General features: G+C 43.5%; 1 protein-coding gene across 2 annotated transcripts; it reads left to right on the top strand.

Moving 5' to 3' along the window:
- The first annotated feature begins 814 nt into the window (after positions 1-814).
- On the top strand, positions 815-14,021 carry LOC118087187 (uncharacterized). 2 transcript variants are annotated; one of them, XM_035119604.3, is made up of 7 exons: positions 815-1,050; positions 7,767-7,962; positions 8,860-8,911; positions 9,580-9,770; positions 11,074-11,232; positions 12,888-12,998; positions 13,828-14,021. In XM_035119604.3, exons 2-7 carry the CDS (start codon positions 7,816-7,818, stop codon positions 13,939-13,941), a joined length of 774 nt encoding a protein of 257 aa, XP_034975495.3. In that variant the 5' UTR covers positions 815-1,050; positions 7,767-7,815; the 3' UTR covers positions 13,942-14,021. The 2 variants fall into 2 exon arrangements, with proteins under 2 accessions (XP_034975495.3, XP_088528208.1); XM_088672082.1 differs by lacking the exon at positions 815-1,050 and having other exon boundaries at positions 7,598-7,962.
- Positions 14,022-15,631: the final 1,610 nt, after the last annotated feature.

Below are 15,631 nucleotides of genomic sequence, written 5' to 3'. Positions count from 1 at the left end.
GATTTCTTTACAACACCACCAAATGTGTAGGAAGGTACATACTTCAACCTTACACCTCCAGCAGATGTTACTGACCCCTCTATACATCTTAGCCAATTTCGAGGGGGTGAGATGCCACCTAAATTGCATCTTGAGCACATTTTCTTTTAGGTCGTAATTTGAAATATAATTTGAGTCTCTAATCCATAAACTTTCCCAATTTTCAATCGTAATTATTTTTCCCATATCTTGTGCCCACTTTATCATAACTGCTTTGGTTAACTCATCTTTTGTAGCCCAATCTAATAATAATTCATACAAATTTCGAATAAATTTATCTTTTCCCTCCAATAGTATTTTCCCAAATTTGGATATCTCTCTTTCAAAACCAATTTTTTTTATCTTCCCTAAATTTCTGATTTATTTCAAAATATTGCAGCCAAACATTGCAATATTTTTTGACTTCATTATATTCTTTCAATTTCAAGTTTCCATTCTCTTCTTCTAAATAAATCTTTATACATTGGCCAATCTTGATCCATATTAACCCTTTTAACTGCTATTGCTTCTTTAGGTGACAACCACCACGGTGCTTCCTGATCTTCCGTTATAATCTCCTTTCTTGTAACTTGAAGCCACTGGCTCGAGTCCTACTTTCTGGAGCAGGAGAAAACAAGCTTGCTCCATTCTCCTTGTGAAAGCCCTTCAGATCTGAAGATGGCTATCATATGTTCTCTCAGTCTGTTCTTTTCCAGATTAAACATACCCAACTCCCTAAACTGTTGCTCATAAGGCTTGGTTTCTCAACCCATAATCATCATTGTTGCCCTCCTTTGCAACATGTTCCAGCTGCTGCATCACACAGTTGACATTCCTGCCTAATTGTAGAATCTGAAAGTCCTTAAATGGATCACGGTGCCAGATTTTACCCGGCGGAGAACAAGCTGTGAAGCTTCGTATAATCGGCAAATGTCCAAATCTGATGTCCAACTCTGAACTCTGCTGAACAGTGTTTCCGGATAACAACTACCGTTTCATTGAATTCTTCATCAGCCAATTAGTTCAACACTCGTAAGTAGAAAGATATGTATTTTCTTCATTAACTGAAAATAAAATATTCAAACGATGACCTGCCACATGCATAACAACAACTTCAAGTAGCATAGAAATTATAAACTGTAACATAAAGAAGTTACATACGCAATCTTTTTTCGAATATGGCAGATATAATATACATGTGAATGAAAAATACTCTGGAACAGTGCTCATGCGATTATGTAGTCACTGTTACTGACAACATTTTTTGAAAAATATATATAGCCAACCCCAGGTGATACTAATAACAAGGAGACCGAGTTTAAAGACACAGTACAAAGTAACAGATAATCAAATAAAACAATTGAGGTCTAATTCAGAGTTAATTCCCCCTGGATGAATAGTTTTAAACATAAAAATAAAACGGGTTTCTTGCTGCCATAACTGTCACTCATAATCTTTTCTGATACTAATTGTCTTCTGGTTCACCCATAAAACTGTAAATAATAAATCCGTGTCTGAATGATTGTGAGAAACAAAATGTTCTACCAGAGGTGCCTCCATGTTGGCATTATGTATGTGTGAGTGATGTTCCCCAATCCAAACCCCAGCTGCTCGAGTGGTAGAGCCTATATACAATATTTAAATAATATTTATTAAGAATTATAGCAACACAAATAAAGAGTAACACAAATAAATAGATAAGACAATACAGCAATACAATAAAAGAAGAAACCACATAATTAACAACCTCCATCACCTTGATCTTTAATATTTAATACTTCTTCAATTGCAACTTATAATTCCCCCCATCCTATTTTATTCTGCTATGTTGTTTATTTTTATTCTTAATATACACATTCTTTTCATTATATTATCCAATAACCTTGCAATTCAAAATCTACTCTATTTCCTATTGCCTACTTTCCCTTTCCCTATTTCCTCATCTATCTCTCTTCACTTTCCTATTCTTTATTATCTTTTTTTCATATATAATTCTACGCTTTCCCATTCTTTATTAGCTTTCTGGATAGAGCCTCCTCTTACTAATACTGTTAATTTTGCCATTGTCATAAACTCACAATTTTTTATCTCCATTCCAACAATTCTGGTATTGTTGTTGTTTTCCAATTCTTAGTGATTAATATTCTTGCTGCTGCCGTCCCATAAAGAAATATATTCCTTTTGTCTTTTGGGATGTCATCCGTTAGTAAGCCCAGTAAGTATGCCTCTGTTTTTTTGTGAATTGTCATTTTCAATATATTTTTTAATTCTTTATGAATCTTAACCCAGAACTGCTTTATAGACCTACATCCCCACCACAGATGGTAGAGAGTTCCTACCTCTGCATTGCACTCCAGCAGAGATTGGAAGAGTTTTTATAGATCTTGGCCAACTTCACTGGAGTGAGATACCAGCGATGACACTTTTCCATAATATTTTCTCTTATCGAATAGCGTGCAGCAAAGTTTATATCATGGCTCCATAATTTTCCCCATCTATCTAAATTAATTGCGTTGCCCAAATCCTGCAACCATTTTATTGTAGTTTCCTTTATAATTTCTTCTTTTAACTCCCATTCTAATAATATATTATACATTCTCGTTTTTATTTTTTATCTGATTTTAATAATTCATTTTGTAATTTAGAAATTCCTTGTTCAAAACCTTTCTTCTTATCCTCTTTGACCAGGTTTGCAATCTGATAATATTGAAGCCAACTGCTACAATATACTTTAATCTCCGCATAAGGTTATAATTTTACTACACCTTGTTCTTTTACTAATAATTCCTGGTATGTTGGCCAGATCTTTCCCATATTTAATTTTTTAAGTCCTATGACCTCTAGTGGTGAAACCCACCAGGGTGTTTTTTGTTCAAGCAGCCATTGATGAGTTACCCATACCTTGTACAAGGATTTTTTAATTATATGGTTTGAGAAAACTTTGTTTACCGCCACCTTCCCATATATCAGGTAGGAGTGCCACCATGGGCGTAGGCAGGGGGGGCAGGAGGGGGCAGCTGCCCCCCCCAGAAGCAAAATATTAATGTATTTTACAGACCATAACCAGCACTTTTCCCCTCCAAAAACTGAAGTGGAAAGGGCTTTGCTTTAGCAAGAGCAGCTCAGTCTCCACTTGCTGGGGGGGGGGAGGGTGGGAACACAGCTGTAACAAAAACACATCAAATAAATAAAGCAAAGTGGCTACCGGTAGTTAAGCAGTTAAGACAATGGAGCAGATACCCCCAGGCAAGATGTGATAGCTCACCACTTCACCCTATTGTTCTTCAGTGGGAGTTGTCAATGAGCATTCAGGGATCAAATTAATAGTTCCATTGGCAATTTAATGAGGGTGCAGAGGATTCAATTTGACTAAGGTGGCTCTGCAAGGCTAAAAGGAAGTGAATAAGAAAAAGGGGGGCTGTAGCTTTGATAGACACAGTGATGTTTATAAAAAGCAGTGGTGTTCCAGTCTGCCCCTCCTCCTGCATCTGTATACTGTAAATCAGGGGTGACCACCTCCCAAGAGACTCTGATCTACTCACAGAGTTTAAAACTGGGAGTGATCTACCCCCTTTTGGGGGGTTCAGATCAAAGCTGTTGAGTTTTTTTTTAAGGAAGGGAAGCCCTGTTTTGGGGGGTTTAGGTCAAACTTGTTGAGCTTCTTTTAGGAGGGAGGGAGGCCCATTTTTGTTTAGGGCTTCAGGTCATAGTTCAGCTTTTTTTTAGGGAGGAGGGAAATTTTGGGTGAGCTTTTCTTAGGGGTGCCAGTGATCTAGCAGTGATCTACCACAGACATCCAGTGATCTACTGGTAGATCACAATCTACCTGTTGGGTGTGCCAGCTGTAAATCAAGCAGAGAGAAAGCTGCTTACAAGGCTCCTGTACAGGCGTACGGGTATCTTCCTCTTGCTGCAGAGTTCCAGCATCACAGCGTCACCCAGAGGCACCCACAAATATGAGTTATCCCTCTCTCTATTTCTTCCTTCCTTCCCTCCCTCTTCCATCCTTAATAAAATACTGGGGGGGGGCAGATAAGCACCACATAGAAAGCCCATCAACATGGGGGGGATGACTCTTTCAAATACGGTATTTACCAGTAATTGGGGGGGGGCACCTAGGCCTCTAGGAGTTGGCTGCTATGCCTAGGAGTAGGACAATTCAAGAAAGCAGAATGATGCATATACTATGGTAATATATCAATAGAATCATAGAATTGTAGTCGGAAGGGACCACAAGGGTCATCTAGTCCAACCCCCTGCAATGCAGGAATTTCCCCCCAAGGTGGGGCTTGAACCCACAACATGGTTGAACTATTATGCTGATATGCAGCAACGCCTCGGAGCTGTCGTAACTGCCAGCGTGCTCTGAAAATGACATGTATATCTGTACAGTTGAAGGTATGCAAAAAAATGTATTCCCTTGGGATACAGTATATCAGGGGTCAGCAACCTTTTTCAGTTGTGATGGGCCGGACTATATTTTGAGGGGGGAAATGAATGAATTCCTACGCCCCACAAATAACCCAGAGATGCATTTTAAATAAAAGCACACATCCCACTCATGTAAAAACACCAGGTAGGCCCCACAAGTCACCCAGAGATGCATTTTAAATAAAAGGACACATTCTACTCATGTAAAAACATGCTGATTCCTGGACCATCCGCGGGCCGGATTGAGAAGGCGATTGGGCCGCATCCGGCCCACGGGCCTTAGGTTGCCTACCCCTGCAGTATATACAAGCTGCTGTTATTCAGGTAAGAATTTGCGCTTGTATTTGAGGGTGTGATTCAGAATATTTTTTTCCTTGTAAAAAAACTAGGTGCGTCTTATGGTCAGGTGCATCTTATGGAACAGAAAAATATGATAGGTATCACCTGCCACTGGCAGATTTTCTCTTGCCAGATTTTCCTCTTGTAGCATAAACTACTTAGGATTTTTTCCCCCTCAGGATTTCCAAGTAGGATTTTCTCTCTCTCAGGATTTCCAATTAAACCAGGCTCATTGGTTCTTGGGTTGTTTTTTTACTCACCTTCCTGGTATTTCCTCTTTTGTCTTTTCTTACTCTTCCTTCCCAGGCTTTCTAAAATTGCCACATCAGTTTTCAATAATAATTCCCAGTATCAAATCAAATCAAAATGACCAAAGGCTCAGCAGTCTGAGCCTCCTTTGTTCCGTAGTATGGTGCCTCTTGGTTAATCTGGAGATCTCCTGCACCAGTAAGGTACTCCTGTATCTAATGTTGGTGTCGTTGATTGTTGGCATTTGTCTTGAGAGTCAATGGAGTGCACCTCTGGGAGTGGATTCAAATCTCTGTGTTAGCGGCACCAAAGTGACCTCCCTGGGGAGCAAGCCTGTGTAGTGTGTATGAAGGTCCTTGGTCTCCAGGGCCGCCTTAAGCATGTCGGGTGCCCGGGCGCCGTGGTGCGGAGATCGCTCCAGCACCCCTGCCCCGTTTCTTGTTGTGGCTGGTGGGCAGGCGCGGCGCCCCCTGGCAGCCCCGCGCCCAGCCTTCCCCTAGAGCTGGCCCTGTTGGTCTCACTGATGTGGTCCAAAGGAAAGCAGAGCAATATGTTTGGCATTGGCTTGGCTGCAGGAGTTGCCAAAAGGAGGTGTACAAGGTGCCACCCAACCGTCTTAGGGACTCCAAATTGTGTAGGGTTTTTGTGTAGGTGGACCCACTATTAGTCTCATCTGTTCAGTCCACCAGAGCCTGCCTTTCTACACAGAGGGAATACCTAACAGAGAGTTTCAGACCCATTGGCTATGCTAACTTGGTTTAGCCAGCCAGTAGAAGCCATTCCAAGGATGTGGCCGCTTCTAGGAGGCACAGGGCAGCTGTCTACCAGCTCCATCTAGTATGGCGGCTGAGATCCTATCTGCCTTGCTAGAGTGGTAATATCCTTTAGCCAGGATAGTGAAACTGCTGCATTTGCAAGCTCACTCATCTGATGTCCAGTCAATACTAGATAATGGGCATGTGCCAATCACTCAGCAGCTGGAAGAATTTGTTGTGCCCTTGGGATGTTCCAATTCCAATAGGCACCCTTTCCCAAATTCCAATAGGCACCCTTTCCCCAAACAAGATTGCAGAAACGTCTCATGAGGAGAGGCGGAAGGAAGTTGGGATGCTAACTCTGAAGAAGAGAAGGCAGAGGGGGGAATCTGAAAGTCCTCTCCAAAGGGTGGGTGGAACAGTCACAGAGAAGAGGACAAATACCCAATGGGGACTTCCTGCATCAGGCTGGGGGCTGGATCCCTAGATGGCCTACAACACATACACACAACTCTAAGCTTCTAGTCCTTTTCACTAGCAACCAGAATAGCCTTTTTAAAAGCTGTATAGCAGCCTGGGGTCTAACGCGGAGTAATAAATGGGTGCCAACTAAGGCGCCAGTCCTGCCTGTCAGAGTGAGTTGCGGCAACTCCCTTTGAGCTCATTGAGGTTTATTTCCAAGTAAAGGTGAATTAAAGTGGGTGGCAGTCAGTGATGTAACTTCAGGGATGCTTAATAATTGGTACCAAAAAAAGCACTTTGGGGCTTTATGCCTGGCTTGGTGTTTTGCCCTTCACAATGGAAGGTGTGCAGTGAGCAGAATTAAACAATGCCAACCCCTGGATTGCTCACCAACCATCTAAGCAGGCTAGCAAGGTAATTAGATGACATCCACTCAGCCCAAGGGTCAGGAAAGGACTTGAAATGATTCCATTATTCAGTCCCTAAAGCAGCCCAATTCTGAGCTAAGAATACTTGCAGAGTTTGGTCTTGAGCAGGCATCCCCAAATGGCGGCCCTCCAGATGTTTTGGCCTACAACTCCCATCATCCCTAGTTAACAGGACCAGTGGCCTGGGAAGATGGGAATTGTAGTCCAAAACATCTGGAGGGCCGGAGTTTGGGGATGCCTGGTCTTGAGTTTTGGCCTAGAAACTTGAAGTGAGTTGGGTAGCCAGCCTTGACTTAGTTCTCGCTGTGTTCTGAGAAAACTGTGCATGGATTCTGAAGGAACCTGCTGCTGTGGAAAAACTCCTCACCGCTTTGTCTGTCTCCAGGTGGGACTAATATGAATAGACAGAGACCACTTCCATAAAGCTAAAGCACCCAGGAGGTTGATATTTATTTCACTGCTGCAGCAGGATCCCCTGTTTTTCCCAAGCTAAGGTGGGGGTCATGAGATGCAAATGGCACAGTGCCAAAATCTTTTATACCCTTTCTGAGCACTCTGAGACAAAGAACTTTAAATTAATTGGTTACATTTCACAGAAGTATGAGTTTGTGCAGTTCATATGCTCTTATTCAGGCATCCCCAAACTTCGGCCCTCCAGATCTTACAATTCCCATCTTCCCCAACCACTGGTCCTGTTAGCTAGGAATCATGGGAGTTGTAGGCCAAAACATCTGGAGGGCCGCAGTTTGGGGATGCCTGCTCTTATTGGTGATTACATTCCTAACAGCATTTTAGTAGACTCTGCCCCATTTCCTTGAAATGCCCCTTTTCTTATCTGTCTTACTCCTCACTCATCAGTCTTACAAATCTCAGGTCACATAAACATTGGACTTCTCACACACCGGGCTGTGCCTTGCTCAAGTTAACTTCAAAGCTTCTTCACAATGCCTACCAGTTATATTTAATTGGAAAGCATCTTTCATGAGTCACTGAGGAAGATGCTTCCTGAGAATTTTCTTGTAAGGCAGTTCAAATGTACACACTGCTGTGTTAAAATGTTGTACAATCTTTTGAATCATCCTAGAACACACGTGCTATATAAGAAGAATTCTGAAGCCTGCAAACCAACAGCCATGGAGAAACTTCATGTCCAGAGTGTTCTAGTGACAGGATCCAATCAAGGGATTGGCCTGGGGCTTGTCAGCCAATTCCTGGAGAAGCCGAACCCGCCAGAGTGGGTGTTTGCCACCAGTCTGGATCTTGAAGGACCTAATGCGAAGGTAAGGCTGGTTCTATCCACTGCACAAGCAGGAAGATGGGGCAGTAATATCAAGGAGAGGAAAGAAGCCACTGGAAGCCTCACGCAATTTGACGGGGGCTGTCACATAGTTTCAATTCTGTGCAATTCCATTTGCAACTTCATGAACTTTCAGTTTGAACATTTGATTTTGATATACTGATTTTTGAGTTTGGAAAGTTGAAGGGGGATGAAACTCAAACACAGCAGGGGCTCATCATGCCCAGTTCGCTTTCAGTGTGCTCTGCAGGTGCATCCCCTCACACGTGAGATAATATGTCAGTTTGATCTCATGTATCATCTCTTTTTTTTATGAGGGGGAAAGAATTACAGGCAGTGGACAATTCAGAACATGCCTAACCTCATCTACATGAGGGTGGGTTTGACCCACAGAGCTTAACACTTCTCTGGCTGTGGTGACAGCATAAAATGGCCCTAGGACCACGTTCTGGCTCTCCCATGCTCTCTCTGAATGATAGGACTGAGGGAAAATGGGAAGAAGCAGAGAGGAGAGTGGCACCAGTTCAATCCACAGAACCTGGATGAAGGGGTCAAGAGCCAGGAGGGGAAACAGGAGCTTTGGTTTGGAGTGGGGTGGGTGGGAAAGGAAAAGCAATTGCTCCACAGAGATACAGAATGAGGCACCCCCTGCCCAGGGTATTCCAGCTGTTTTGGACTGCAGTTGTCATCTGGGAACTGTAGTCCAAAATATCAGGAGGTCACATTAAGTTGCCAGATTATGGAGGAGTAGATGACATAGCAAGGGGAACTTTGGATGCTTGGGATGTGGCCACTTCTTCTCTAATACCCTCCACTGGATCTCATCATTTTGGTGTAAAAAAGGGGGTTTCAGAAATGCTTTTTTCCTTTTTTTTGGTAGAAGTTGGAAAACCTGGCTCTGCAACATCCAAACCTGGTGGTGCTACAGTTAGGTAAGTGTGTTTTCATCCTGCCAACACTGCTGATGGATGCAAAATTTTACACATTTCCCTTGCAAATTCTCACTTACTGTCTTCATCTTATTGTTGGCATCACATACAGTTTCACACACACACACACACACACACACACTGAATAGAGCGGTTCCCAGGGAGCACTGGCACTGTGGAACACAAGCCAGAAATAAAAACTTGCCAGAATGCTCTACTGCTCTTGTGGCTGATGCATGAGTGCAAGCCTCCCAGAAATTGGCTGAGAGCTTAAACACAGGAACTTAAGAAACTTCCTTCTACCAGCTCCAACCATTGGTCCAGCCAGTCTGATCCTGTGGTGAATTTGTGGTGAAATGGTCATCTGATGGCTTCATCAAGCAGGCAAAGCATAGTGCAGTGTGCTCAACTGAGGAGCCATAGCTCAACACAATAGCATCTACTTTGCCTGCAGAAGGTCCCAAGTTTGGTCTCTGGTATCTTCTAAGATGAAGACAGGAGTGCCTGGCGTGCTCTGATCCATGGGGTCACGAAGAGTCGGACATGACTGAACGACTGAACAACAACAACAACGTCTTCTAAGACTTGGACAGGCACTGCTGCTAAGACAGGGCTAGTTAGCTAAATCAGTCAATAGGGCTTGCTCATCACTATCCCTTTTCTTCAAGCAGATATCCGAGATCTGAAGAGCATCGAGGCTGCTGTGCAGAGAGTCGAGGAGCATGTCAAAGGAAATGGCCTGACATTGCTAATCAACAATGCTGGCATTTTGGTCAAGTTTACCCATTTGGCTAATGAAACAGCCAAGAACATGTATGACCTGTACAATACAAACACTGTGGGAACCTTGCAAGTCAGTCAGGTGAGGATGTGCCAGGTTGTTGTTGGTGGTGGGGCCCAAACTCTTCATTTCTCTGGAACCTTCCGGAAGTTACATGATGAGAGTGAGAACAGGTGCAGGAAGGAAGCGGTCCTGTGAAGCTGTTACCTCTCTCCAGAGCCACAGAAGTCCTGGTGACGGATATGTGAGACTTCTTCATCTTAGACTAAGCCTGCTCAAGGCAAGCATGGCCCCCAAGTGTCTGCTGAGGTCAGATGGGCCCCAGATCCTGGTCACAAGGAAGACACTTGGACTTTGGTGGCGATAGGGCAGTGGTGCTGAGGTAGATTTAATTTAGGTTGAGTCTGTTCTGGACTATGGGGATAAAACAACCAGGCAAGGACTGAGGGACCGTAAGTTTCACTAGGTCATCGGAGAAGGGTACTTTATTACAACCCTCCCCCCTCAAACCTTGCAAGAGTCTTTCTGGGATCTGACAAGGGAAGTTTGTTGACATTGATAAGGTTCACTTTTAAACATCAGATAGGGGGCTTGTTCCAAATAGAGTTGCTTTCTAAATGAGTTTTTTTTAAAGGAAAATATATATGCATATACACTATATATGTGTGTGTGCAAATAATAATGTTAAAATTAAAATTATACAATATATTAATGATATATTATTATTATTATTATTATTATTATTATTATTATTATTAGCTGCAGCTCAATGATGGAGTATCTGCCTTGCATGCAGAATTCCCAGGTTCAATCATTTGGCATCTCCAGGGAAGGCTGGAGAGAGACTCCTATCTGAAACCCTGGAGAGCTGCTGTCAGTCAGTGTAGACCAGGCATCCCCAGACTTTGGCCCTCCAGATGTTTTGGACTACAATTCCCATCATCCCTGACCACTGGTCCTGTTAGCTAGGGATCATGGGAGTTGTAGACCAAAACATCTGGAGGGCCGCGGTTTGGGGATGCCTGGTGTAGACAGTACTGAGTTAGACGAACCCATGGTCTGACTCAATAGAAGGCAGCTTCCTGTGTTCCTGTCTGTGTGAATGAGACAATAGTTACGACAATGTGATGGGTTGTCTGACAGTGACCCTAAACAGGAAGATGAAAGCATGCAAGGAGAAAGATGAGCCCAAACTCAGAGATGTCAAGGCTGGTGTTCTGCCCCTTTTCCTCCTGCTGTTTAGCCCATTCATTTCCACACTTTCCCCTTTCCAGTCCTTCCTTTGCTACCTTCCTGCCACTAGAAATGGCTTCTCTGAGTGGCTGTCCATCACCCGGGATCTTCTTTCCATCTAATGAGCCCCAGTTGTGCTGGTTTCTCCCAGGCCTTCTTGCCCTTGCTGAAGGTTGCTGCCCAAAGAAGCCTCCAAGAAGGGCTGAGCTGCAGCAAGGCAGCCATCGCCAACATAGCCAGTGACTTTGGCTCTATGGAGGAAGTAATTGGATGGGGCCTCTCTCAAGTTATCTCCTACCGCTGCAGCAAGGTACCTCTCAAGGTTTTGTGCTCCTAATGTTTGAAGTATGATTAAGATGTGGAAGATGTAGCTAGTCCAAAACAGCAGCCCACACTAGTTAGTCTAAAGCAGGCATCCCCAGACTTCGGCCCCCCAGATGTTTTGGACTACAATTCCCATCATCCCTGACCACTGGTCCTGTTAGCTAGGGATCATGGGAGTTGTAGGCCAAAACATCTGGAGGGCCGCAGTTTGGGGATGCCTGGTCTAAAGGAAGCACCAGATTCCAAGAGATTTGTGCATTAGCCAAGCAATGAAATTTCGAGTTCTTATGTAGGGTAAATGTCAGAGCCTTGTGAATGTGTTGGAAAATGTGACGTTGAGGAGGTCCACTTTTAAACCTATTCTGCACCAGGGTTTTCATGTGACTTCACCCTCATGACAACAATCCACTGGGGTAGCTCCCCAAGGCCTGAATTTTAGTGGCAATGGGAATTATAATGCCAAGAAACAGCATAAAATTTATGTTTGTATAGATATGACCGTGTTCTCTACTTTTCATTATTTGTTTGGGTGATGTAATGGTAATGGTGATATCATAAAATCATATACAGTCATAGAATCATAGAGTTGGAAGAGACCACAAGGGCCATCCAGTCCAACCCCCTGCCAAGCAGGAAACACCATCAAAGCATTCTTGACATATGGCTGTCAAGCCTCTGCTTAAAGACCTCCAAAGAAGGAGACTCCACCACACTCCTTGGTAGCAAATTCCACTGTTGAACAGCTCTTACTGTCAGGAAGTTCTTCCTAATGTTTAGGTGGAATCTTCTTTCTTGAAGTTTGAATCCATTGCTCCGTGTCCGCTTCTCTGGAGCAGCAGAAAACAATCTTTCTCCCTCCTCCATATGACATCCTTTCATATATTTGAACATGGCTATCATATCACCCCTTAACCTTCTCTTCTCCAGGCTAAACATACCCAGCTCCCTAAGCCGTTCCTCATAAGGCATCGTTTCCAGGCCTTTGACCATTTTGGTTGCCCTCTTCTGGACACGTTCCAGCTTGTCAATATCCTTCTTGAACTGTGGTGCCCAGAACTGGACACAGTACTCCAGGTGAGGTCTGACCAGAGCAGAATACAGTGGTACTATTACTTCCCTAGATCTAGATGCTATACTCCTATTGATGCAGCCCAGAATTGCATTGGCTTTTTTAGCTGCTGCATCACACTGCTGACTGCAGTCGTTATCAATTGCACCACCATTACATCACCCAAACAAAAAATGCAATGCCATTGATAATGATGGTCTTGTTTAAATAAATGAAATAATAATTTTGAATGGTGAACTCACCACTTCTTGACCACACTCAGAGGTTCAGCATTAACCACCTAACCCTCTGTGCTCTGGCTGCCAGAGAGTGGCCAGCTGCTGCTGCTGCTACCTGAGTGCTGCTTTTAAGCTGGATATGCTGTGAACTTCTCCAGGCTGCACAGATGCCCTGTGTGTGCATCCTCCCTAATCCTAAACACTTGGGGGGGGGGGCAGCCAGATCTTGGACACCACCTTTTTGGGTAATTATCAGGGCAACTGGACCCTGGTGCTCCCGAGTCTTTGAGGGACCTCTGCCCACAACATCCCACACCTGATGTGCCCTCTTCTCATGGCACCTCTTGCCCTCAGGTTGCTGTGAACATGCTGACCAGGTGCCAGTCCTTGGAGTATGGTCCGTTGGGGATCCTTTGCATCTCCATCCACCCTGGCTGGGTGAAAACTGCCATGGGGACATGTCTGGTAAGTGACACCAGATGCACCCGTTAAAATGCCTTGGATGGTTAGGCATTTTAGTGATTTCCCCCTTAGAGGAAGTCTTTGTAATGGAAGGCCAAGGAGTATCAGAGAGTCTTCCTGAGGGCTCCACATTTGCTGCATAAGGAGCAGCTTCAAATCCATTGCTGAGGTCTTTCTTGGTCAGGTGTAACACTCACTTTTAGCTCCAACTACACCTTAGTCTGGTTGCACTTCTGTAAACTGCCCTAAGACCTGCGAGTATAGGGCAGTGTATAAATTCAATAAATAATAATAATAATTTGAATTGGAAGAATGCCCTCTTTTAGACTGCAAAAGGCCAGGCTCCTGAGGAGGGACTCCAACTCAATCAATGAACTCCAGCAGGATGTTCCATGGAGATGAATTAACTTGGTTAATTCAACCTATGCACTGGGAAACATTTATATGATACTTTAACATATAGATAATTTCTTAAGGAAGTGAGAAAGAGGTAAATAGGAGGGGCAAACAAGCGGGGGGTCATTCGTACATATCTATAACAAAAAATATTTCAATAAAATAGTACTGTATAACACAAAAGTTGGAAGCAGGCGCAGCAGCAGGTGGCGCTGGTGAGCAGCTGTGGGCCTGGAGAGGAGATGCCATGGCCTGCTCGCTTGCACATGTTCATGCATTCCGTTGTGTGGCAGTTTATGACAAGGTCTGTCCCTGTGCTTGTGAGGGCGAGAGACTGATAGAACAGAGCCGACAGTCAGCCCTGTCAACCCATGGGAAAGGCAGATTCCCCAGTAATTCCCGTGGCATTTCTAACTGTTCGCTCTCAATTTCATAGGTCCCAACTACAGTGACTGAGAGTACCAGTGGGATCTTGAAAGTGCTTTCTGATGTCACTGAGAAAGACGCAGGGTCTTTCCTTGACTGGAAAGGGCGTGTTGTTCCTTGGTGAGAAAACGAGTCACAAATCATGGACATCCATCCATCCGCTCCATGTGTTGGCAATAAAACACAGATAAAGCTACGTGAACTTCCTGAGTGGCCCGCTTCCATTTCTTTCTCGCTTGCTTGTTTCTGTTGTATCTAGAAATGCCTGTTGATGCCAACTGATAGATCCCGTTTCAAGTTTGCAGGTTGTGTCTGTTTTCAGTTTGGGAGGGACAGAACCAACTTGGCAACACAGCCCCACATCCACTTGCTCCTTCTTCAAAGGAGATGACCTTGTTGTCCTGCAGAGGAGGCACAGGACTCACCCTCTCTTCATCCAGATGCTCTTGGTGGCTGCAGATGTTCTACCCATCAAGAGTAGCAACTGCACACTCATCCTGAATAGGCTGTCCAGGGCAAGCCATCCTTTGGGGGCACCAAATACAAAATGCACAAAAACTGTGAAGAACTATGAAAAATATAAAATATATTATAACAAAAATATAACCGAAAATAACATGAGCTGACAAACATCACTTAAATGGCTATAGCCTATGGCATACATTCCAAGTATGGTCAACTCTTAAAGTGCAAAAGTTATGATGTTTAAAGCAAAGTTCCTCCATTGTCCTCATCTGTCCGACGGGTTGCTAGCTAGAAGTCTTCCTGTTTCACTGGTTGGAGTCCAGCTTCTTCAAAGGAATTGACTCTTATCTTCAACAACAATAGCAATAATACACTCTGTCATCATTTCGTATAACATACTGGAATATTTATACAAAATAATTTTAAGTACTCACCAATAGAGATAAAGAATAAGGAACTTAAACCATAGCTAAAAAGCTCCAGCAACTCTAGCATACATCACTTCGGCAAAGGCTAATACAAACTGAAGGTTTCTCAGAGTTAAATACAAAAAGCTAAGAATCATTTAAAGGGGCAGAACACCAATGCGAAACCACAACACATGGGATATTTAGTACAAAATTCAAAGGTGAATAAAATAAATGAAGCCTGAATATGTATATAAAGCTAGATTACAAAAAGGAACTATTGTCAATATAGAGATTAAGGCCTGAAGGAGCTAGAGACCCAAACCTATAGATCCAGTGGGACTCTTTCTGGTGTAATTTCTTTTTTAAAACATCTGCATTTATCTCAGGAATATTATGCTTGTAAATGACAAACCATTGAAAGTCAGTGGCTTTATGATTTGCTTCAACAAAATGAGAGGTAAGGGGTGCCTCCGTGACCTTATTCAAATACCAACAGTACCATTCAATTAGAATCATTTACCACCTGTGATTCCCGAGGGGTCGTTTATGCAATTCAATGCAGTTGTGGTCTATGGTACGTAGGGAGCACAGTAAGACCTGTTAAAACAAGAATATTAGAACATAAAAATCGTATTTTGAATAAGGTAAGAGCTGGGGGGGGGGCAAAAGGTGGAAAAACTACCCCAGCAGGAGCATGACATGTCCCCCACTTCTGCTCTGCGCCATGAGTAAATAATATTGAAGATGTGAAGGAACTGGAATTTGTCCTTACTTGTATGGACTGTTTCAGGAAGGATGGTGGGATTTGAAAGGAGAACTTACAGCTTATCCACACTTCCTATTGCCCTGCTGCTTTCCCCTGGGAAAACAACTCTTTAGCGCTCAATCGGGGCAAACAGCAATTTGGGTTTCCCCTGGATTGCCATTTCTTCTGATCTG

The sequence above is a fragment of the Zootoca vivipara genome, chromosome 6 (genome assembly GCF_965207765.1).
Source record: "Zootoca vivipara chromosome 6, rZooViv2.hap1.1, whole genome shotgun sequence".
Lineage (NCBI taxonomy): Eukaryota > Metazoa > Chordata > Lepidosauria > Squamata > Lacertidae > Zootoca > Zootoca vivipara.
The sequence above is the reverse complement of the archived record's forward strand: the minus strand, read 5'-3'. Positions and strand labels throughout refer to the sequence as shown.